The sequence below is a fragment of the Anomaloglossus baeobatrachus genome, chromosome 2, assembly GCF_048569485.1.
Source record: "Anomaloglossus baeobatrachus isolate aAnoBae1 chromosome 2, aAnoBae1.hap1, whole genome shotgun sequence".
Lineage (NCBI taxonomy): Eukaryota > Metazoa > Chordata > Amphibia > Anura > Aromobatidae > Anomaloglossus > Anomaloglossus baeobatrachus.
In genome coordinates, this window is record NC_134354.1 from 670,838,460 (window position 1) to 670,864,874 (window position 26,415).

The 26,415-nt window shown below is 46.7% G+C and overlaps 1 protein-coding gene across 1 annotated transcript in view; it reads right to left on the reverse strand.

The window, feature by feature from the left end:
• The window catches only part of BIN2 (bridging integrator 2), a 100,915-nt gene extending 86,165 nt beyond the window's left edge, over positions 1-14,750 (reverse strand). The window contains exon 1 of the mRNA XM_075334490.1: positions 14,477-14,750. Coding sequence (XP_075190605.1) covers positions 14,477-14,554 — 78 coding nt within the window. The 5' untranslated portion in view covers positions 14,555-14,750. The remainder of the gene's footprint in view (positions 1-14,476) is intronic.
• Positions 14,751-26,415: the final 11,665 nt, after the last annotated feature.

Consider the following 26,415-nt stretch of genomic DNA (forward strand, 5'->3'; position numbering starts at 1 on the left):
GATATTGTTAGGCTGGGGGGCTCCCCATAACGTGGAGCTCCCCATCCTGAGAATACCAGCCTTCAGCCATGTGGCTTTACCCTGGCTGGTATCCAAATTGGGAGGAACCGCACGTCGTTTTTTTTTCAATTATTTTTTTTTTTTTTTACTGCTCGATATAGACACGCCCACCGGTGGCTGTGATTGGTTGCAGTGAGACAGCTGTCACTCAGCGTGGGGGCGTGTTTGACTGCAACCAATCATAGGCGCTGGAGGGCGGGGGAAGCATGGAATACGTGGAATACGGAATATGTAATACGTCATAATGGATTAATGAGCGGCCAGCATGTTCAAAAGAGAAGAAGCCGCCACAGTGTGAACGCCGTGCAGTGCCGCGCCGGTGATCGTAGATCGGTGAGCATGAGAGAGAGGGTGGGAGGGCGAGATCGACATGGACAGAAAGAGATAGAGACATAGAGATAGAGAGAGACCGACCGACAGAGAGAGAGAGACGAAAAACCTGCCTTTGTTATGTTAAAAAAACATGCAGATCGCAACAATAATGCAATGCAAGCGCACTGCTTCACATTTTGGCTGCGATTTTCTACAACTCATTGATTACACCCATTAAGGGTGTAGAACGCAGCCAAAATGGCAAAAACAATTGACATGCTGCTTCTTCAAACGCATGGGTTTTTGACAAATTTTTGACAATCAAAACGCTGCGTTTCAAAAAGCATCGTGCGCACAGATTTTGCATGATTCTCATAGACTTTGCTGGGGAATCAGAACGCTTGCATTTTGTCAATGACAGTGCAGTTGTAAACGCAGCCAAAACGCAGAAAAAAACGCAAAGTGCGCACATAGCCTAACAGGCCAAGTTACATGTTAATATAAGATCCTTTCTTTGATATCACTTTCACAATTCTTGCATCCTGTTTTTGGAGAGTTTTTGCTTGAATTTCTTTGCAGGATGTCAAAATAGCCTCTCAGAGCTGCTGATTTGATATGAACGGCCTTCCACCCTCATAGATCTTTTGCTTGTGTCGCGGGCGAGGAGGACGCCGCTGCGCTGCGCTCGCTAACGCTCGGGTCCGGCGCTGCTGCGATGGCTGCTCGGTGGCTCGAGCGGTGGGCCGGATCCGGGGACTCAAGCGGCGCTCCTCGCCCGTGAGTGAAAGGAGGTAGTTTGGTTTGGGGATTTGGTCCGTGACGCCACCCACGGGTTGTGGTGAGGTTGGGCACCACCGCTGCTATTGATGGGGATCCCGGGAGCGATGGCAGGGAGCAGCTGGGATGTTATTCTCCCCCTCCGTGGGTAGGGGTTGGTGGTCTCGGGGCCCGGTGAGGTGACGGGGAGCAGGGTTGGCAGGGTGCAGGGTCACCTAGACTGCACGGCGCGGTGCCTTATGGCATGGTTGTACTCACTCAGCCACAAATGTATGCAAAGTCTCTGGTAAACCAAACGGCTGGATGGACGGGTCCCGCAGCCGGCTGCTGTAGTTTACCCACCGGTAACCCGCTCCCCAGCATGTATATGTGCCGGAGGAGCCCTTTTGCCTGCAGGCTCTGGCCCTTGGAACTCTAGCTGTGGCGGTAGCTGTATTTCCTTTTGCTGGTTGGACGGTTGCCTTCAATCGGGTCTTGGCTGTTAGGAAACCCCTGGGGTTCCGGTCACTGACAGATTTGACCTCTAATGGCGGCTCCAAGCCTGGTCGGGGTCCGCAGGCCCTGCCTGAGTGTGCTGGCTTCACTTTGCTCCCCGGTTCGGTACTGGCAGGCCGCCGCCCGTCCCCGGTCCTACGGTTCCGCATTGATTCGCCTCTCCTGCAGACGACCACCACCGTCTGCCAACCTTGCTCTTAGTGCCCGGGCCACACACCCGGACCCGGTCAGTTTGCTCCTCCACTACTACTTCACTCTTCTCCTGACTCCTACAGACTGCCTTCCTTTTCCCACCTCCAGGACTGTGAACTCCTCAGTGGGTGGGGCCAACCGCCTGGCTCCACCTCACCTGGTGTGGACATCAGCCCCTGGAGGGAGGCAACAAGGATTTTGTGTCTGGCTGATGTGCCTGTCTCAGGGTGGGGGTGTGTGTTGTAGTACCTGTGACGACCTGGCTAGTCCAGGGCACCACATTCCCCCTTGGTTAAATGCAGACCGTCCGCGGGCTGCCCGTCCATCACCGGTTTTATTTTTCTTTTTAATTGTAAAATATAAAAACATCAACAGTTTATGCATTTTAAATCTTCCCTTACGAGAGGCAGGTCACTTGAACGTTGCAAAATACATATATATATAGACATTTTTAATAACAACGGACGGCTTCCGCTCTCCCACCCAAGCAACCTAGCCCTGATGCTGCCCCTAAGAAGTGGGCAGCACCCCTTGACCCCAGTCCAGATCCAGGCTGCCCGAGCGGGAACGGGTATGGTGACTCGCACCCGACTGTCACTTCAGGGGACCCCACGTCCATGTGGGACCCCTGACCCCCGGAGGATCGCCACCGGTTGCGGTAGTGGCGGGCCTGGGCCATCACTTTCCTCCAGGCCCATCCTCCAAATCAGCCTCTCCGGAGGCGGCAACGGAAAACATGCCCCAACATATTTACAATCCCACAAGTTCGTGGGTGCCCTGCAAGTTCTCAAGCATGTCCATGAAGAGTTCCTCATGCAACGGTAGCAAAGGGTCCCTACGGGGACTACTTGCCGGCAACGGCCGGGTCAATCACGGTGCCAATCAGGTTAAACTTCGGTTTGATTAGTCTTATCATTCATTTACTTGTAACGGTACTGATGGTCCCAACGGGGACAACGGTGCAACGGAGGGACCGCTGCCTTACTTCAAGTCCACACCGCAGGCCGGGGGAGGGGACTGGGCGGGTTCTTGGGCCTCCTGGCCTCCTCTCAGCTTGGCATCAAGGGCAAACCAGCCCCTCTCTCCACAATGCCGCGTATACGTCACCAGATCACCTGGGAGCAAGTTACGGCCTGGGTGGCCCTCTGGCAGGTGGGCATTGACATCCCGGCGGGCGACAAACACCTCGGCTTCCAGGCCCGGCTCGAAAATGAATCCATACCCCCGGCGGGGGTCAAATCTTCGCACCTGACCCTCGTATATCAGGCCCCGTACCCGGAAGGTGGCTCTGCGGAGGTTCTCCTTCTCTTGGATCGTGCGGGCTATCAGCTCAGCCTTCCGCTTCTCCCTCTCCTCGATTTCCCGGCCCAGCTGGCTCGGCTACCTGTCACAGCAAGGGGCATCTGTCTGCCCCTGCGGGCGGGTGGGGCCCTGCAGGATTTCCTTCACACTGCCCACTACTGGCGTTCGCTGTGGAAAGTCCCGCGGTGTCATGGCCTGAGGTGCTGCCTCACAGCGGCGACCCGGCGCAGCCTCAGCCGAGGCGTGGGATAAGGTTACAGGGGTCCTCACCTGCTGAGCCTCTGCCTCCTCCTGGACGGAACGGATCACCGGAGCCGGAGCGGTGCAGGGTGCGGTCACTTCCGATGCCGCCGGTGTGTCTTCGCAGACCCTCGCTGCCCTCGGGAGCTTCTATGGAAGCGGTGCGGGTCGTCTGCAGACCTCGTCTGCAGGCTGGTCCGCTCGGGCGGACAGGCAGGGTTCCGCTACCGGTTGTAGGGGTAGCGGGCCTAGTGGTGGGGTGGCAGCAGCCAACACGGGTAGCGGGGGAGGCAGCAGGGTGAGCGGGCGCAGACCGGGCCCCTCAGCCGCGACGACCGATCCTGTAGGAACACAGGGGCGTGGGTCGCTTACCCGCTCCTCCAAGACTTCCTCCACCTCGCGTCTCCGTATGGCCGCCACCACATCCGCCATGTCAGCCTCCCACTCCTCCAGGAGACGCTGCACTTGCACCTGCAGACGGCTGCTCAGTTGGACGGTCCGGACCTCCACCCACACTGCGGTGCCGGGCGCGGGCTCGGGGACTGCGGGGCTACCGGACGGACGGTGCATGCTGGCAGCGGTATCTTCCAGGAACCAAATGGCGGCAGAGTCCTGGTGTCCCTGCTTTTATGGCCTTGGTTTACATGCGGCCGGACGCCATCCGTCCCCCCCTTGGTCTTTCCTCGGCACCTCCTCTTCAGGGGCGGGGCTTCGGCTTTCGCGCCTCCACTGCTCGAGGAGACGCTCGAGCGGGAAAATCTTCGCGCCCAAGATGACGGATTCTGAAATTTTTCGGCCGGACACCGCCGGCGGGGCACAAGGCGCACTTCTACCAGCCGGCAGAACGGTAAGATCCTGTTCGTGACGCCAAGTTGTCGCGGGCGGGGAGGACGCCGCTGCGCTCGCTAACGCTCGGGTCCGGCGCTGCTGCGATGGCTGCTCGGTGGCTCGAGCGGTGGGCCGGATCCGGGGACTCAAGCGGCGCTCCTCGCCCGTGAGTGAAAGGGGGTAGTTTGGTTTGGGGATTTGGTCCGTGACGCCACCCACGGGTTGTGGTGAGGTTGGGCACCACCGCTGCTATTGACGGGGATCCCGCTAGCGATGGCAGGGAGCAGCTGGGATGTTATTCTCCCCCTCCGTGGGTAGGGGTTGGTGGTCCCGGGGCCCGGTGAGGTGACGGGGAGCAGGGTTGGCAGGGTGCAGCCACAAATGTACGCAAAGTCTCTGGTAAACCAAACGGCTGGATGGATGGGTCCCGCAGCCGGCTGCTGTAGTTTCTCGCGGACGGTTGGTGGTGGCTGCCTTTCCCTGCACCTCTGTGTATGTTCGGTCCCGATGGATTCCCACCGGTAACCCGCTCCCCAGTGTGTATATGTGCCGGAGGAGCCCTTTTGCCCACAGGCTCTGGCTCTTGGAACTCTAACTGTAGCGGTAGCTGTATTTCCTTTTGCTGGTTGGACGGTTGCCTTCAATCGGGTCTTGGCTGTTAGGAAACCCCTTGGGTTCCGGTCACTGACGGATTTGACCTCTAATGGCGGCTCCAAGCCTGGTCGGGGTCCGCAGGCCCTGCCTGAGTGTGCTGGCTTCACTTCGCTCCCCGGTTCGGTACCGGCGGGCCACCGTCCGTCCCCGGTCCTATGGTTCCGCGTTGATTCACCTCTCCTGCAGACGGCCACAACCGTCTGCCAACCTTGCTCTTAGTGTCTGGGCCACACACCCGGACCTGGTCAGTTTGCTCCTCCAATACTACTTCACTCTTCTCCTGACTCCTACAGACTGCCTTCCTTTTCCCGCCTCCAGGACTGTGAACTCCTCAGTGGGTGGGGCCAACCGCCTGGTTCCACCTCCCATGGTGTGGACATCAGCCCCTGGAGTGAGGCAACAAGGATTTTGTGTCTGGCTGATGTGCCTGTCTCAGGGTGGGTGTGTGTGTTGTAGTACCTGTGACGACCTGGCTAGTCCAGGGCGCCACACTTGACTATACCCCAAAGGTTCTCAATGAGGTTGGAATCAGAGAAGGCTGGTGGCCATACCATGTTTTTCTTTCCTTTTATGCCCATAGCAGCCAATGAAGTATTCTCTGCAGCATGAGAGCATGAGTGCATTGCCAGCATGAAACTGATTTTGCTACGGATGGCACAGTTTTTCTTTTTGTACCATGGGATAAAGTAGTTAGTCAGAAACTCCATATACTTTGCTGAGGTCATTTTCACACCTTCATGGATGCAAAAACAGCCTACCAGTTTTTTCTTCATGATTCCAGCCCAAAACATAACTCCACCACCTCCTTGTTGATGTCGCATTTTTGTTGGGACATAGTGGCCATCCACCAACCATCCACTACTGCATCCATCTGCACCATCTAGGGTTCCAAGACACTCATCAGTAAATTATACTGGTTTAAAATACATCTTTATCTGATTCTGCTTGTGAGCACTGTTTAGAGGTGGCCGAACAGTAGGTTTAGGCACAACTGCAGCCTCTTGAGGATCTTACTTAGGTTCATGAGACTCCAGAGACACCAGCAGCCTCATTTACCTATTTGCTACTTTGTAATGATAGTTTAGTAGCTGCTCTTTTAATCCAGTGAATTTGTCTGGCAGAAACCTTCCTCATTATGCTTTAGACTGAGGAGCAAAAGGGTTAATAATGCTTTGAACCTTTGACTCTATATCTCACTATCCCCTACAGCTGTGAATGTGAACCTACCTTCATTCTATAGACAATCATCTTGGCTATCTCATACATAAATTTAACTTACAACTATTTAGCATATGATTAGTTATGCAGATTCTTGTCATGTTACTGAATTGCTACTGTTTTGCTCCTGGTGGTGGAAAAATCTTTTTCTTTCTGTACACTACAATTTACAACCTGTGCTCACGTTCCCTGATAGCTCAGTGTACTATTAGGTTGATTCTTAAGTGAAAGATTACTGGTTTGAATCTGAAACAGCCATGAAGATTTCTTAAGAAAAGAGAGCATCATTCAGTTCATCGATAGTGGTCTCTCGGCCATGAAAATTGCCAATCTGCATCATGTGAGTGCCATGACAATTGGAAGAATACAAAATGAAGTCAGTCTATCCATTAAAAAAGAAGAGGCAAAATATCAGAGTCAACAAGTTTCTCATTACAAGGTCTATCAGTTCTAGCGCGACAAACACGGCATTGGAAGTGGCTCATGCGTTCATAATTGTGAGATCACAGACGTCCATGCAAGCACAGTGGGATGCATGTTACACAAGTTTGGAATGGTGGCCCATAAAAAGGTGAGGAAGCCTCAACTTCAATATCGTCATGAGAAGCAATGGCTCAAGTGCAAATGGGTCTGGAAGAAACAAGGAAAAAGGTGATAATGGATCAAAAAGTTGAAGGAACTTTCAAGATTGGTGGAAGAAGCCTAATGATATGGGGTTGTTTCACAGCCAAATGCTGGATGCTGGTCTCAATGCTGAGCTATATGTAAGTATCCTACAAGGCAAGTTACTTTGTATATTTGAGTACTGTTGGTATAAAAAGGACAAATTAGTGTTCCAGCAGGACAACGACCCGAAGTATAATACGTTGAGATTGGTGAAGTAATGGTTCAATGACAATGAAGTAGAGGTGTTGGATTGGCCCCCACAGTGCGCAGACCTCAAGCCAGTTAAACACTTGTGGGCAAAGTTGATTAATAAGCTGTATATATACCCAAGTGAGTTGGACAGTATGCACCAACATTGGGAACGTGTGGAAGAGACCTGGGATCAGATTTCTGTTTAAATATGCTTGAATCTGATCAACAGCATGCACAGAAGGATTAGGCAGTGTTGAAAACCAAATGTGGATTTATAAAATACCAACGAAATAATAAAAATTTAAATTGAGATTAACAGAAGAAAATGTTGCTTCCTGGTATAAGCTTTTGGTCACATGTATATGACCTCAGCACAGGTCCTGCGAGTCAAAAATTAAACCGATTGTATAATACTTATGTGCCGCCCCTGCAGTGGTCGAACCGCTCGGATCCGGGGGTGGTGATTACTCGTGGCTCAAGGGTCTCCGGACCCTAGGGCTAGAGGCCACACTCAAATGAAGAATTATTATTTACAGGGGATCGGTATAGTTCGTGACGCCACCCGGGGTGTGCGGTGATAGGGAGCACTTCCGCTGCCGTTGGGAGTACCCGGGGTGATGGAGTGGGGCAGCAAGATGACGTTACCCTCCATGGGTAGGGGAAGGCCCCGGGACCCTGGATGGTGCTATGGGGTTCAGGGGAAGCGCAGGCTTGCTGGTTGCAGGGGTTAATTAGGTACTCACTCAGCAATAAAGCAGACGCTGATGTGTCGCCAGGGGTTAAGGGGATACCCAGAACCGGGCCAAGGGGTTGCTTCTGGAAAGGGGATCACGATGTCGTGACCCGGTCTGTGCTCCCTGGTTCCACAATAAAAAAGGGGGGGTTATGTTCGTGACACCACCCGTGGAATGTGATCAGACATGACCACCGCTGCTGCAGAACCTCCGGGGTGGATGGAAGGCAGCTTGTGATGAGACGGCTCCCCACGGGTAGAGCCTTTTCCCCGGGGCAGTGTGATAGTCTATGGGGGGAGTGCAGGACACAAGCACAATAAACAGGCAGACTCACGGTTTTGCAGTTTCTTTGTCCTTTACTGATGATGGTATTCAGCAGAGTACTGTCCACGGAGTCTGTGAGGAATTCAGGGTTTCTCCCACCCAGCCGGGCCGTTTTGGCTTCCTTGCCTGCACTGTGTGTCTGTGGCCCTGCTGCTGTGTGAACTAGGCAGCCGGCTCTGTTCTGCTCCTAGGTACCGACCTGACAGGCAACTCGAGTCCTTCCTAGTATGTTCCTGAACTCTGCGCTTGTTGCTGTGTCTGTGGTACAGATAGAGAATGTGGAATCCTCACTTCTCTGGTGGTAACTGTACAGTATGTAACCTGCAGTCTCGGATCCAGCATCCGTTCTGTGTGCTCCACTGGGGTGAGCTCTGCAATGCTCTGCCTCCCAGGAATGTTCTCTGTGTAATCTGTCTCCTTTCCTCAGACCCTTGGCTTAGGCCTGGAATTGGTCAGTGGATCCTGAGGTGAGCTAAAGCCAGCTTCCAACCTGCAGAGATCCTTTCTCCTCAGTTCTCTGCACTGAACTGCACTCTCTGCACAAACAAACAAACTGAAACTACTGACCATTTCACCTTCCCACCAGAATATACAGGGGAGCAGCTTGGTCTCCCCCTTCTGGCCAGGAGGTCTTGGTGTTGTGTGTGGGGAGTTAACCCTTTGTGTTGTTACTGTGGCAACCCTGGGGTGCCACACTGACAACAGGGTAAACCAAGTCTCTGACTGCCGCTGTCTCTTGAGGGGAGCTCGTACGGGTCCCGTCCCCTGCAGCACTGCCTGGTGGTCCGTGACCTGCCTCCTGGCACAGAATTGAGAATGTCCTTTGTGGCCTGTCAGCTTGGAGCTTTCCGGGCCCCGCTGCCCACAATGGCTAAGTGAAGGAGCCTGCTCTCAGGAACTCACTCTTGGGATTTCAGTGGGCCGCTTGTTTAGAAAGCCCTATCCCCCTCATTGCGCTAGTGGCCCCGATTTCTGAGCTTCGTGGGAACAGCCCATAGAGGTCCTGTTCTCTGCAGGTTAATTGCCAGGTCGCCTGAAGCTTCTCCCCGACCTAGGGTCCGTGTACCCCATCGTACCTTCGGTCCTGGACCAGTGATTAGGCTCAGGCTGCTGACCGTCCTCCAAGACAAGTCCCAGGCACCTAGCCTCAATCCCCTGCGACCGAAGGTCCGACTCCTCTAGGTCCAGACCACCGTCTGCGACGTAGTCTACTTCACCCCTGGGAGCTACAACTCCCAGCTTCCTCAGAGCTCCTCACAACTTGAGGGCTACCACTGAACTGATTTGACACCTCCCACCTCCCTGCCTGACCGCTATTCCTGCTTAAGCAGCCCACTGGGGTGCCTGACAGGTGTGGTGCAAGATGTATCTAGGATTTGTGAATGCTGGTGGAGGCAGTACTGCAGGTTAGGTCCCAGAACCATGGTGGTTTGAGCCCTGCACGGGGAGAGAAAGATTGTGCAGAACCCTGTGACGACCTGAATAGTCCAGGGTGTCACACTTATGCTAATTCTAACACAGGGAGAGGATAACTATGAATTACCCCCCCCAGCTGTTATCTGATCCTCAGCTGCTGTCACTCAAGAAGCTGATGAATTTATAAACTTTACTTTCTTGGATTTCAAAACCTAAACTTCCTAGCTGACCACTAAAGGTATGTACACTGTGTGCAGAATTATTAGGCAAATGAGTATTTTGATCACATGGTACTTTTTATACATGTTGTCCTACTCCAAGCTGTATAGGCTTGAGAGCCAACTACCAATTAAGTAAATCAGGTGATGTGTATCACCTGTAATGCGGAGGGTGTGGTGTAATGACATCAATACCCTATATAAGGTGTGCTTAGTTATTAGGCAACTTCCTTTCCTTTGGCAAAATGAATTAGAAGAGAGATTTTACGGGCTCTGAAAAGTCCAAAATTATGAGATGTCTTGTAGAGGGATGCAGTAGTCTTGAAATTGCCAAACTTTTGAAGCGTGATTACTGGACAATCAAGCGTTTCATGGCAAATAGCAAACAGGGTCGCAAGAAGCGTGCAAAAAAGGCGCAAAATAACTGCCCAGGAATTGAGGAACATCAAGCGTGAAGCTGCCAAGATGCCATTTGCCACCAGTTTGGCCATATTTCAGAGCTGCAACATTACTGGAGTATCAAAAATCACAAGGTGTGCCATACTCAGGGACATGGCCAAGGTAAGAAAGTCTGAAAAACGACCACCTTAGAACAAGAAACATAAGACAAAACGTCAAGACTGGGCCAAGAAATATGTTAAGATTTTTCAAAGGTTTTATGGACTGATGAAATGAGAGTGACTCTTGATGGGCCAGATGGATGGGCCAGAGGCTGGATCAGTAAAGGGCAGAGAGCTCCACTCCGACTCAGACGCCAGCAAGGTGGAGGTGGGGTACTGGTATGGGCTGGTATCATCAAAGATGAACCTGTGGGACCTTTTCGGGTTGAGGATGGAGTGAAGCGCAACTCCCAGACCTACTGCCAGTTTCTGGAAGACAACTTCATCAAGCAGTGGTACAGGAAGAAGTCGGTATCGTTCAATAAAAAACATGATTTTCATGCAGGACAATGCTCCATCACATGCATCCAACTACTCCACAGCATGGCTGGCCAGTAAAGGTCTAAAAGATGAAAAAATAATGACATGGCCCCCTTGTTCATCTGATCTGAACCATATAGAGAACCTGTTGTCCCTCATAAAATGCGAGATCTACAGGGAGGGAAAACAGTACACCTCTTGGAACAGTGTCTGGAGGCTGTGGTGGCTGTTGCACGCAATGTTGATTGTAAACGGATCAAGCAACTGACAGAATCTATGGATGGTAGGCTGTTGCGTGTCATCATAAAGAAAGGTGGTTATATTGGTGACTAATTTTTTGGGGTTTTGTTTTTGTATGTCAGAAATGTTTATTTCTAAATTTTGGGCAGTTATATTGGTTTACCTGGTGAAAATAAACAAGTGAGATGGGAATATATTTGTTTTTTATTAAGTTGCTTAATAATTCTGCACAGTAATAGCTACCTGCACAGATATCCTCCTAAGATAGCCAAATCTAAAGAAACCCCACTCCAACTTCCAAAAATATTAAGCTTTGATATTTATGAGTCTTTTGGGTTGATTGAGAACATAGTTGTTGATCAATAATAAAAAAATCCTCTAAAATACAATTTGCCTAATAATTCTGCACATGGTGTATAGAATAAGCCTGATAGTGCCAGTATAGCACTGGTTTTAGGTTATATACAAAAATCCTGATGATTGGTTCCCTTTAAGTAGTTTTCCTTTAATTAGGCTAACCTCACAAACTAATTATCACAGGTGTTTGAGATTGATTTCAATCTTCCAAGAGTCCTGAGACACAATACTATCCATGAGTTTATTTAAAAACCAAAATATTAAATCTTTATGACAAAAATCCAATTTGTGGAATAATTTGAAATGTGGTGCAGTAATACTTTTAGAATTTGGCACTTTGGGAGCATTGTATGCACACATAGATCTTCTTTTCTAGTTTTCAATTCTTTCATTGAGTCCTTTAAAAAAACCTTGAAAAACTGCGGTGAGAGGATTGAAATATTGAAGAGATGCATGAAGATCTGTGTACAAGTTCTGAATATTGGAGTACTGAGATTGATATGTTGTAAGCAGAAAAATGGGCAAGCAAGTAAAGATTTCAGCAATTCTGACGAGGACCAAACTATCATTTGTAGACAATTGGGTCAGAGTATCACCAAAAATGAAAAGTTGTGGGGTCGCCCTGGTATATAGTGGTTAGTACCTACCAAAAGTGCCCCAAGGAAAGACAACTGATGACAGAGTCTTGGGCACCAAACCCTTTTCACCTATAGCGTGTCAGGGAGAGCGAAGCAGTGAAGCCCTCGCCCATGTCTACCGCCCTGGCCACGTTACATACAGTATGCAATGAGGAAAAGTTATCTGCCAGCTCCCACAAAACCCCACAGAAGAGCAACTGTAGAACAAATAGCTGAAAATCATCCTGCTGACTATGATAGAAAGGTGCAGTACACATATACACAGCAAGCTGCAATGTCCTGGGGATATGGATCCACAAAGTATAACATTTTAGGCAAATGGTTTGAGCTGACAGCCCAAAATATATGGTGTGGGGGCACCAGAGAACCGCCTTTACTCGTCTGTGGAACATGTCCGTATGCTGTACATTTCCTAAACAGACAGCACATGGACCCATAAGGTTTAATTGATCCATACACACATAATTTTTTAAAATGGCTCTTGCATCCAATACGTGATACTCGGAGCAAGTTCTATCTGTTTTGGAAATAAGATTTGGTCATCAGAGTGTATGTGGATCAGTAAAAAATGGATGAAATACAGTTGATATTCTTTTCACTTAAAAGGGTGGTTCACCCCTTTTCATTACTGGTCACATCGATGTTATGTTGAGAAACAAGGTTTCTCTCAAATACCTTGTGTTGCCAATTGTGCCTGTGAGTGGCGCTATTGGTGTCCGCTCACCCCCTTCGCGTGACCCTTGGGCTCCGTGACCTCTGATGGCCGGTGATAAGGCGGGCCACAGTGTTCCTGAGAGAATGGGCTGTAGGCGGTATTTCACCGCTCGTCACAGCCCAGCATCTCCCTGCTCTCTCCTTCACTGTAGAGAGCTGCAAGCAGGAGTGACGCTGGGCTGTGATGAGGGGTGAAATACCACCCATAGCCCAGTCACTAACGGAGACTGGAGGCGGCTGTGGTGAAGTCAGGTCAACAGGAAGTTGACATGACATCACCGGACATCAGAGGTCATGGAGCCCCGGGCTCACTTTATTGGGATGAGTGGACCGCAATAGCGCCGCTCACAGGTACTATTGGAAACAAAAGGTATTTGTGGGAAACCTTGTTTCTCAACATAATATCGATGTGGTCAGTAATCTCTTTTTTAACAGATCCATTGCTAAAGCCTGCTTTACATGTTACGATTTCGCATACGATATCGTATGCTATCGTAACCGCCCCCATCGTATGCGCGGCACGTTCAATTTGTTGAATGTGCCGCACAAACGATTAACCCCCGTCACACGTACTTACCCGTCCATACGACCTCGATGTGGGCGGCGAACGTCCACTTCCTGGAGTGGGAGGGACGTTCGGCGTCACATCGACGTCACGCGGCAGCCGGCCAATAGAAGCGGAGGGGCGGAGATGAGCAGGATGTAAACATCCCGCCCAACTCCTTCCTACCGCATTGCTGGCCGGGAGCCGCAGGACGCAGGTAAGATCTGTTCATCGTTCCCGGGGTGTCACACACTGCGATGTGTGCTACCCCGGGTACGATCAACAATCTGACGTTCAATTTTTAGGAATTGAACGACGTGCATGCGATGAACGTTTTAGCGTTCAATTGCAATCGCACGTACCTGTCACACACTACAATGTACCTTACGATGCCGGATGTGCGTCACTTACGACGTGACCCCGCCGACACATCGTAAGATATATTGTAGCGTGTAAAGCGGGCTTTAGAGTCAATGGTCAAAAAAAGTCAGTCTACCTGCTTTAGAAATTAAAATGGATACAAATAAAACAGATGCAAAAGTGATAACACATTAAAGAAAAGGGGTCCATTTTATAGAAATGTTAAAACGGAAACAGATGTGTGAATTTAGCCTAATACCCTTCATCAGTCCAGGGAACCCAGACTGACACTGTAGACCTATACATAGCAGGGAATGACAACATCAGGCTTCATGTCTAAAAAGTGTTCTCATAAATTGTCAGAAGTGTCCTCACAGCCAATCTTGTTTAATTTTCAACCCTACTTTGACAAAAAGAAACCTGGAATCTGATTGGTTGCTGTGGGGAAGACTGACACTTGAGACAGCTTTTATGCTTTGTATACAGACAGATGAGAGTAAACATACTGTCCATATAAAAATATAAGTGATAAATCAATTCTACCTACAGCACTTGTGAAATGAAATTTATTATTGTGTCAATTATACATTTATCGGACACTTAATGACACCTATTTGTAGCTCTTTAGAAGCTCGTATACAGTTTATATTGTTATTGGGCATAAGGAAATTCATTGTAATGATACAGCTACATAAAATATGTGAACAATAAATTACATCTTATAATTAGTGATGAGTGAGCACTATCATGCTCAGGGACTCCGTACTCGTAATGAGCAGTCGGACGCTGAGACGGGCTCAACCCGTGTACCGAGTATAATTTTAGTCAACTGGGATCTTGAGTATTTTTGTAGAAGATCTTCTGGCCTACCATTGACTTCCATTATACTTGGGTACTCGAGTTGAGCCCGTCCGAGGATTAAACTGCTCATTACGAGTACCGAGCACCTGAGCATGGTAGTGCTCGCTCATAACTAATGATAATATAGGCTGTATGTTACCGAGTGCAGCCTTAGCATAACACTATCCGGTGCGACATGATAGATCAATCGAGATAGATAGATAGATTACAATACCTTTTCCTGTGCACGGGAGAATCTCTTCTGGACATTTTTAGCAAACACCCCTGCACCTCCTTGCTTAGTTTCTGCCATAGCTGTTTGACAGCATATGTGGTTTCCTAATTCTGTGAGGGGATGTTTGCAGTTGAACAAGTGTCAGCTCCGCCCAAAGTTTATATCTTCCGCTGTAAGGTTTCTGAAAACCACTTCACTTTTTTCTTTTTCTTCTGAATTGCTCTAAGTCTCTTTACAGCACTTAGAATTGTGCAGAGACTGTAAGTACTTTCAGCGTAATATGCAAAACCCCGTATTGAGCAATGTAACAAAACCAGTAATACTTTTAGGATATTTGCATTCAGCTTTATAGTAAACGTTACTATATTGTGAAATATTTTAATTTTCACTGGTATTTGGTAACATTATTTATGTATGGCTGCATGTCATAACAGCTCTGTGAATGTTAGTGTCCCTTTTCCTGTTTTGCTGTAGTTTTACATTGTTCATTTTTCACTTGTTCCTGTACTTATTGATTTGTTTATGTAAAGGGGCGTAACGATCACTGTCGCAGAGATCGCGACTACGACCAAACCCAGCAGCACTTGCCCTGCAGAGAAGCAGCCAGCTCCTCTCAGTGAGAGAGGAGCTGCACTGCTCAGTGGGGTACCGGTGCCAGTGGCGGCATCGGGCCCCCCTTGTTTGTGGGCCCTCGCCCATCATCGCACAAAGCAGTGATGAGAGAGGGAGTGGAGAACTCTGCTCCATCTTTTATCATTCTCCCTCTGTGCCTGTACTTGATATCTCAGCGCAGCAGAGCGCGACGACGTCACTACTGCACGCTGCTGTGCTGAGACATGCAGGACACTCTGACCGGAACAGCGGGGGAAAGATGAGCGGTGAGTACTTTTTAATTTATTTTTTTAATCAGTGAGTACACAATGACCAGATGCCTATGGGGGTGCATTACACAGTATGTGGGCTGCATAATACAATAGGAGGGATTATGAGGGATAACTTATACATGGAGTATGGGGGTGCATTATAAAACATAGAGGACTATGGAGGCTGCATTATAATACATGGAGGACTATGGGGGCTGCATTATAATGCATGGAGGATTATGGGGTTGATTATATGGTATGTGGGCTGTATAATACAATATGAAGGACTATGGGGGCTGCATTATAATACATGGAGGACTATGGGGGCTGCATTATAATATATGGAGCACTATGGGGGCTGAATTATACAGTTATACATGGAGGACTATGGGGGTGCGTTATAATACATGCAGGACTATGTGGGCTGCATTATAATATATGGAGGACTATGGGGGCTACCTTATACATGGACTATGAGGGCTGCATTATAAAACATGGAGGACTATGGGGGCTGCATTATAATATATGGAGGATTATGGGGTGCAGTATAATATATGGAGGACTATAGGTGGGGCATTATATTATAGGGAGGACTATGGGGGTGTATTAACATACATGCAGGGCTATGGGGGCTGCATTATAATATATGGAGGACAATGGTGTGCAGCATAATATATGGAGAATTATGGGGTGCAGTATAATATATCGAGCACTATGGGGTGCAGTGTAATATATGGAGGACTATGGGGTGCAGTATAATATATGGAGGACTATGGTGTGCAGTATAATATATGGAGGGCCACATGGTGCAGTATAATATATGGAGGACCATGGGATGCAGTATAATACATGGAGGACCATGGGGTGCTTTATAATACATCGAGGACCATGGGGTTCAGTATAATATATAGAGTACTACTCGAGATGCAGTATAATAATTGGAGGACTATAAGGGCTACCTTATACATGGAGGACTATGGTAAGTGCATTATAATACATGGAGGACTAAGGGGGTGCATTCTGATATATAAAGGGTTATGTAGGACCCATTATACTGTATGGAAGGCTATGTGGGGGCCATTATAGTATTTGGAGAGTTATGAGGGAGCCGTTATACTTTATGGAGGGCATTTATACTGTTCACAAGCAATTATGCAGAGTGAAGGTTTGTGTGCTGAGGGAAAAATGTATATTAGAGCATGGCAAAGCTGGGTGCTGATAGAAAAAGGGATTTCAGATCATGGGAAACCTGGGTGCTGAGAGAAAGAGCCAAGTGCCAAAGTCACTGACCCATACCCCGAGTGTCAGTGTAATTATCCTGTTCTCCAAGTGTCGGTGTACGTTCATTCTGGTTAACCCTTTAGTGATAGCAGGAGTCATCATTCCGTATAACTTGATGTCCACTGCCTGGTTTCACTTGTAATCTCGAATGGTTGTGCCCCGCTCTGGGGGGACCTCTGTCGAGTCTGGGAACAGAAGGTGGGATTGGGGGGGACATACAACTCAGTGAGATGTTGGTGCTTCGTATCCTTTCTTCGTCTGTTAGATAGGAGCGCAGCACACTTGCACGCCAGCTTTGCCCACAGATAAACTTGCCCTGGACGCAGCGCTCAGCAGAGAACGCTATATGCAGGTGTGGATTTAACTTCCGGCAGCCAGGAAAGTGCGCCTGTCAGCCCGAGCACTTTGGACCTCGGAACGCGACCCAGGGGCCACAGGATACATCACCGCCCTTCTCCGCCCTTTTCACCTGGCTGTCCTCCGTTCCCTTGTGTCCTCTTCTTGCGGCCCGTGGCCCCCTTGGTGATCGTGCCCCTGGCGCCGCAGTCATTCAGCACTTTCATTCAGACACGCTGCGCAGAGTCAAGCTCTGTGAACAACTATTCCATGGGCACCCACCGGCCGATGAATGGCAAGCAGATGTCGTCATACACTTCAGCTACTGGCCTCTGATTGACCGGCGGCCGCGATAGCTGTGCACATTGCTTTACTCTGCGCAGTGATGGCAAACCATCTGAAATAAAGCGCTGACTGCTGCGGCCTCTGCACTGGATCATCAAGGGGAGCCACGGTCCACAGGAAGCAGCCTCAAAGGCTGCATGCGGCCCACGGGCCGTGTGTTTGAGATATCTGGTATAGGCTATAGAGGATATTGATCAGACACCTTCCCATACAGTTTCTTCTGAACCTTACACCACCACCTGCTGGTCTCCAGTGGTTTTAGAGAGCAATATCTTATATTTAATCTTTCAGAATGACACCAGGAAATACATCAACACGATAATTATTCCACAGTCTCCTTTGAATGCAGAAACATTTGTAATGGCCCCTCCTGGGTCACACCAGCAAGAGCTTTCTTTTATACAGATTTTGTGCGACAGGAGATAAGCTTTCCATTCTGCCTGTGTGACCAGCATTTTATGATGTGTAACTATACTTACAGAATTGATCTGTGTGTTGTATTATTACATTGTAGCTCTGAGGTCTGTGTCTGGTCCATCATTCTCTGGCCAGTGAAAGCATAGAAGGCATTAAAAAAAACCCAAACAAACAACCCCCCCCCCAAAAAAACACTAGATAGGCCTAAAATGTGAACACATTCAGTATATGCAGCAGATTTTTACAGGGTGGGCCATAAGTATGGATACACCCTGATAAAAAAGAGTAAAGTTGAATTCAAAATGGCAGCTTTGCAGATGACCGCCATGGGTGTCACCTGGCCTCAAATGTTTTGCCCCTCCCATGCATTTTATCAGGGTGTATCCATACTTATGGCCCACCCTGTAGATCAGACAGAACTCAGATTACTATGAGGGGGAACAGACAGATGAAATTGACGGGGCAGAAAGGTTCCCTTTATGAAGGGCTACAAAGTCCAATTTCAGTGTTGGGGTGCCTTTAAGGCACATCATTTTGCAGTAAAATATTTGTACATAATATCTGGTCTAAAGTTAATCGGCCTTGTTGTATATAGTTAAACAAAGGTGCTAAATATGTTACTTCAAGCTTCAACTTTCTACATTTACGACAGTATTAGAAATCCTGTCCTCCTGTTTTGTTCAAAAAAGACCCTTTGTTTCAGTATTAATGGAAGATTGACCTTGTGCAGGGTCCTTATAAAAAGATGGTTAATCTTGTACATAACCATCTGGATCAAGATCCTCATTATTTTCCTTCAGTTATCGGGTACGTCAAACAGACCAGGATGGAGAAGAATTGGTAAAAGTGGTATAGGTACGAAATAAATTGAGGTCATGCTAACCTTGTGATATATCACACTAGAGCATTGAGATGTAGAAGAACCACGTTAATAGTGCCATCAGCGCCATCTCCTGAAAGCTGACCTTACAATCACTGCATGAATCATACTTATACAAGTTACTGCAGGTTAAGAGCTTTCCAATGTTGTTCAGCAGGGTAAGCTGTCAAAGTACCAGGGCGTGCCGACAGCCGAAGCTTACTGTGAACTCTGTGGTGACTAAACCTACTCCGGGCACGCCTCTATGACTGAAATCAGCAAGGGAAATGGACAACAATAGAACGCTGTTAACCTGCAGATTAACCCTATATCTGTAGATTAATAGCATTTGGGAACATTACATTTTCCTTTTAACCCTTTCCCGACATTGGAAGTACCAGCATGTCCTATTTCGTAGTGTATTCCCGCAAATGGATGCACCGGTACGTCCTGGCGATCATGCGGACACAGGAGCTGTGCCCAAGTGACCATCGCCTCACAAACCCTTGTTGTTTAACCCCATACATGCTGCAATTTACAGCAATTTCAGCGTTTAAGTGGCTGCGAAAAGGAGTGTTCTCCCTCTCCCACCTGCTTAGGACCCCCATGATGTAATCACAGGGGCCCAATTGTTGACATGGCAAAATAAGTCACACTGAGATGTATAATAAACTGCAATGCTGGTGAAATTCATTATATTAGCGATCAGACTAATAAAAGTTAAAGTCCCATATAGGGACTAATTAAAAAAAGGAACTTTAAAAAAAAAATATATACCCCCTCCCCAGAAAATAAAGAACAAAAAAAGAAAAAAATATATATACCACTAAATACATGGATTTATGTAAAAACAAAAATAAGCAAAAAAAGTACACATATTTGGTATCATTGCGACTGGGACAACCCAATCTATAAATCTGTTAAACTAGTTAACCCAATCAGTGAATACCGTAAAAAAATAAATAAAAAAAGTAGCAACACCTAGTTCTTTTCATCATGAAGAAGGGAAGAATTGGCACATCCAAGAATATCATTTTTTTTTGTTTTATTTTCACATAAGATTAAAAAATATATCCAAACATAGTGCCCTGATGCGTTTCCGGCGCAAAGGAGCACCCTTAATCATAGGATGACATTCTTAACACACACAGAATCGTCGTGGCACCTCGTATGGATTACATCGGACCTGCAGAGGGGTTTTGGGGGGTTAATAAAGGGGTGAAAGAGGGTTTTTTTTGTGTTTTATTTCAAATAAAGGATTTTTTTTGGTGTTTGTGTTTATTTGCTTTCATTTATAGATTAGCAATGTGGGTCTCATAAACCCTCCCCATCACTATTCTAGGTCTTAGTGGCAGCTGTGAGCTGACGTTAACCCATTGTTACCCTGATGGAGCCCAATAAGCATGGGTCTCCCCAGCCTGAGAATACCAGCCCCCAGTTGTTGGGCTTTACCATGACTGGGTATAAAAATTGGAGCAAACTACACCCCGGTTTTTAATTATTTATTTAAATAATTAAAAAAGCTGCATGTGGTTCCTCTTATTTTGATACACAGCCAAGATAAGCCCATGGCATGGGGCTGCAGCCTGTAGCCATATGCTTTATCTGTGCTGGGTATCAAAATTTGGGGAGACCCTATGTCAATTTTTTTATTTATTTTTACTGTACGATAGTCACCCGCAGACCGGGTCTTTGATTGGAAGCATCAGACACGCTGTCTCTCAGTGTGGGGGGCGCATCTGACTGCCATCAATCACAGAAGCAGTGCTTATGCAATGAAAGATAATGAGTGGCCCTGGAAGTAAATGAGCGGCCTCAGGAGCAGTTGCAGCTGTGCCGAAGCCTCGGTAAGTATGAAGCGCTTATTTCATTCTGATTTTCTTTATTTTAACTTTTTTTTTTAATTTTCCAAGTTGCTGGATCCAGATTAATACCTGTAATTCCATGAGAATTCTGGGTGCGGGTCTGGCACTCTGGTACATTTGAAAGCGTTCGATCCGGACTTTTACAGTCCGTGTCCTGCCATCACTACATTTAAGTTTTCTAACAAAAAAAATGATGTTTCACAAATCATGCTGATGTAAAGTAGACACGTGAAAAATGTTATTTATTAACTCTGGTTTAAGAGCATAAAAATTCAAAGTTTGAAAATTGTCAAATTTTCAAAATGCTCGCCAAAATTCAGATATTTTTAAAAATAAACATAAAGAATTTCTATCTGAACTTACCACTAACTTGAAATACAAAGTGTCATGAAAAAGCATTCTCAGAATCATCGGTGACGCTCACACGAGTGTATGAGTCGCACGAGTGCAAAGTGAAAAAAATCTCACATTGCACTTGGCCCCATGTAAGACAATGGCGGAGCTCACATGTGCGAGTTTTTCCTCAGTGATAATTGGCCAGTTTTGTGCAGTTCAGCAAAGACAAAAACCCCTGAATAGAGACCAGATGGAATCCAAAGTAATGCTGTTGTATTATTACAGTGAATGGATCCCTCTGATATGTCATCTGAATCACATCATTTGGAGATTTAGGAGTCGATCACATGAGCGTCTAACGTGTCCAAGTGCTATAAGTTGTTTTATAGAATACCACTCAGACCAGTGTTATACTATGGGGCAGTGCAAATCTCCAATTTTTTTCTCATGCCAAATCGGCACACAAAAACAATCACAGCAGGCAAGTGCATGGGTCTATAGGTGCGTGTGAAAAATCGGTCTGCACTCGGGTATGCAAAAAAAAAGCTATAAAGAATAAATACTAATGACAGAATATCAAATTAATATACTGTACATACATCAAGTCCATGTGATAATTTAAACATAGAGAAGTATATGTTGCAACATGGTGGTCAGTGTGTATCACAGAGATGGTGTAAATCTGGATGTCTGCTCTGGTTCCTGTAGTGCCATGAGACGTATTGCAGCGTTCCAGGGACAGGTTTTACAGATAGTTGGCGATACAGGCAAGTCTGGCTATCCGCATACCTCCACCTATGGTTATAACTCATATCTGAAAATGGATGGTGTCTGTTTATTTAACACATGGTCAGTGTGGATAGGCTGTGATGCCTCTGGAAGGAATCCTCAGAAAGAGAGAGGATTAGCATGTCCTTAAAGGGACCTTGTGTAGAGTTTGTGATGCCTGTGGAAGGAATCCTCAGAAGGAAGAGAGGGTTTGCTTCTTTTGATCGGTGTCAATGAGTGAAAGTTGAGATACCTCCACTGGGATACTTATGCGGAGAATTTGTATCTGAACCTGAACGTGATTACTGGGAGTGAAACAAACTGAAAACCATATTATGTACCCTGAAGCCAGAAAAGGACAGAGGGAGTAATCCCATCACAGCTCATTCAGCTTTAATATCCATTATCCTTCTCATGCAAATGAAGTTTTCATCCAGTCGCTCCAATATTCTCTTTTTAAGAGTATGAGTGGTAAATCCAATATACTATTTTCTACACTGTGTGCATGTTGCTACAGGGGCGGACATATCACCAGTACAGCCAGTGCAACCTGCTGGCTCCCTGTTCTACAATATACGCCACCTGCCAATCAGAGGCCAGCATCTGACGTCAGCATGCCCTTGACTATGGCACATGACAGGGATGACATGCACTGGTGTTGCTTGCATGCTGACGCTAGCTACCAGCTCCTATGCTCCTGGCTGTGGAAAGGATGCTGCTTGATGTGGGCTGGGAGCAAAGTGAGTAGAATCAGTTTTTTAAGCATTGGACAAAAATGGGGCACATTATTCCAGGATGGGGCACCTTACCCAGGAAGATAACCTCAATGGGGCACATTATACCAGGAAAATAACCAGGATGGGGCACATTTTACCAGGAATGGGACCAAGATGGAACACATTATACAAGGGAGGGGATCAGGATGTGGCACATTATAGCAGAAAGAGGACCAGGATGGGGCACAATATATAAAAAAGGGGACCAGGATGGGGCACATTATATCAGGAAAGGAACCAGGAGGGCGCACATTATACCAGGAAGGGGACCAGGATGAGGCACATTATACCAGGAAGGGGAACAGGATGGGGCACATTATACCAGGAATGGAACCAAGATGGGGCACATCATTGTTGAAAAGGGACCATAATGGGGGACATTACACCAGGAAGGGGCTCGAGATGAGGGACATTATAGCAGGAATAGATTCCGAATGTGCGATATTATTATAGGATAAGGGATATTATACTAGTAAGTGGCCATGATGAGGGAGAACACCATATATGGGGAAAACACGTGTCTTTACAGGATCTAGAATCCTAAAAGAGCTTGGTGAGCTGACAATTCCTCAATTACGTTGTGCCAATATAGCATATGTCTTATGCCTCCATACCTTATATAGTATTACCCTGACAAAAGCTGAAATGTCGGATACTATATTTTTTTATTGGGGCCTAGCAATAAAATCACCTGCAGATATTTACCGTATTAAGTCTATTTTTTGAGTGTGCCAAAACTATTCTTACATATTGGACTTTATTTTGTTTCTGAGCACCTCGTCATCACAGTTAGTGAAGCCACGTTGACTCTATTCTACTTTTCTTATTTCATCAATTGAAAGGATGTTTGGGGATGATGAAATCATTTATCAAGATGATAATACATCCTGCTATAGAGCAAAAACTGTGAAAACATTCCTTGAAAGAAGACACATAAGTCAATGACATGGCCTGCAAATAGTCCGTATCACAATCCAATTGAAAATCTTTGGTGGAAGTTGAAGAAAATGGTTCATGACAAGGCTTCAACCTGCAAAGCTGACCTGGCAATAGCAATCAGAGAAAGTTGGAGTCAGATTGATGATGAGTACTGTTTGTCGCTCATTAAGTCCATGCCTAAGAGACTACAAGCTGTTTTTGAAGCCAGAGGTGGTGCCTCAAAATACTAGTGATGTATTGGAGTGTTCTTTTGTTTGTTTGTTTTTCATGATTCCAAAATGTTTTCCTCATAATTGAGTGATTCCATAATTTTTTCCACCTGTTTGGTCTTGAAAAGTAACCGTTACTGGCTAGCACATTATGTTGTGATGATTTTTTTTAGTGTTTCTTAAAGCCAGAAAGTTGCCATTTGAAATGACTTTAGTTTGGTGCCATGTCTGTGATCTGCTTTTTTTTAAAGAAAAGTAAACAACTGAATGAACATCCTCCTGGCCAGGTGATTCCATGATTTTTGCCAGGGTTTGTAGCACCATCTCCTACATATCGTATTCTTTTTATATTTGTTATTCACCTCCCCTTCTCTGTTACATAATCCTTTCTTATTAGATATGATGGAGCAGCATCTGACAAGAAGACCAGTCCATTAGCTTTCTCAGTTAGCAAAGAAGCCTTAGGCTATGTGCGCACGTGTGCGTATTACATGCAGTTACGCTGCGATCTGCAGCGCAGCGTAACTGCATGCGTCCTGCGTTCCCTGCACAGTCTATGGAGATTGTGCAGGAGCCGTGCGCACGTGGCATATTACAACGCAACGATTCGGCTGCTGCCCGAATCGCTGCGTTCTAAGAAGTGACATGTCACTTCTTTCGTGCGGTTTGCATGCTGTCTATAGGGAGAGGCAGCATGCAGAGCGCACGTTCTCTGCCGGCACCATGCGCTTCAGAACGGAGCTTTTCAGCTGCGCTCTGAAGCGCACCTTTTAGGTGCGGTGCAGAGCGCACACGTGCGCACATAGCCTTACAATGTTCCATCAGCAGTTTTGTATGAAGAGAGAATGCTATGAAAAAAGACAACTCGGTGTAAATAACAAAAATAACAAGAGAATCCGATATGTAAGGTATGGCGATGTACAGTGGGGGAAAAAATATTTAGTCAGTTACCAATTGTGTACATTCTTCCACTTAAAAAGATGAAAGAGGACTGTAATTGACATCATAGGTAGACCACAACTATGAGAGACAAAATGAGAAAACAAATCCAAAAAATCACCTTGTCTGATTTGGCAAGATTTTTTTTTGCAAATTATGGTGGAAAATATGTATTTAATACATATGTATTTAAAAACATGCACAATTTCTGGCTCTCACAGACCTGTAACGTCTTCTTTAAGAGGCTCATCTGTCCTCAAGTGATTACTTGCAGTAATGGCACCTGTGTGAACTTGATATCAGTATAAAAGACACTTGTCCACAACCTTAAACAGTCACACTCCAAATTCCACTATGGTGAAGACCAAAGAGCTGTCAAAGGACACCAGAAACAAAATTGCCGCCCTGCACCAGGCTGGGAAGACTGAATCTGCAACAGGCAAGCAGCTTGGTGTGATGAAATAAACTGTGGGAGCAATAATAAGAAAATGGAAGACATACAAGACCACTGATAATCTCCCTCGATCTGGGGCTCTACGCAAGATCTCACCCAGTGGGGTCAAAATAATCACAAGAACGGTGAGCAAAAATCCCAGAACCACACAGGGGACCTAGTGAATGACCTGCATAGAGCTGGGACCACCGTAACAAAAACTACCATCAGTGACACACTACATTGCCAGGGACTCAGATCCTGCAGTGCCAGACGTGTTCCCCTGCTTAAGCCAGTACATGTCCAGGCACATCTGAAGTTTGATAGAGAGCATTTGGATTATCCAGAAGAGTATTGGGAGAATGTCAAATGGTCTGATGAAACCAAAGTAGAACTGTTTGGTAGAAACACAACTCGTCGTGTTTGGAGGAGACAGAATGTTGAGTTGCATTCAAAGAACACCATACCTACTGTGAAGCATAGGGGTGGCAACATCATGCTTTTGGGTTGTTTCTCTGCCAAGGGACCAGGACAACTTATCCGTGTACATAAAAGAATAAATGGGGCCATATATTTTGAGATTTTGAGTGCAAACCTGCTTCCATCAGCAAGGGCATTGAAGATGAAATGTGACTGGGCCTTTCAGTATGATAATGATCCCAAGCACACCGCTAGGGCAACGAAGGAGTGGCTTCGTAAGAAGCATATGAAGGTCCTGGATTGGCCTAGCCAGTATCCAGATCTCAACCACATAGAAAACCTTTGGAGGGAGTTGAAAGTCCATGTTGCCCATCGACAGGCACAAAACATCACTGCTCTAGAGGAGATCTGCATTGGGGAATGGGCCAACATACCACCAACAGTATGTGTCAACCTTGTGAAGACTTACAGAAAACGTTTAACCTTTATCATTGCCAACAAAGGATATATAACAAAATATTGAGATGAACTTTTGTTATTGACCAAATATTTATTTTCCACCATAATTTGCAAAAAAAAAAAAAATCTTCCAAATCAGACAGGGTGATTTTTTGGATTTGTTTTCTCATTTTGTCTCTCATAGTTGTGGTCTACTTATGATGTCAATTACAGGCCTCTCTCATCTTTTTAAGTGGGAGAACTTGCACAATTGGTGGCTGACTACATACTTTTTTCCCCACTGTACATAACGAGAGGGCACTATGTAATAAGGGATGGTAATATATGTAACTAGCTGTAGTACCTGGCGTTGCCCGGGATAGTAACTGTCTTTCTGTCTCTCTCCCACTTTCCCTTTCTCCCAGCCTCTGTCTGTCTCTATCTCTGTCTGTCTCTTTCCCTGTCTGTCTCTCTTTCCCTGTCTATCTCTCTCTATCTATCTCTCTTTGTCTCTCTCTATCTCTCTGTCTGTCTCTCTTTGTCTATCTCTGTCTGTTTCTTTCCCTGTCTGTCTCTGTCTGTTTGTCTCTCTGTGTATCTGTCTGTTTCCCTGCCTGTCTGTCTCTGTGTCTGTCTGTCTCTTTCCCTGTCTGTCTCTTGTCCTGTCATTGTCTCTTTCCCTGTCTTTGTCTCTTTCCCTGTCTTTGTCTCTTTC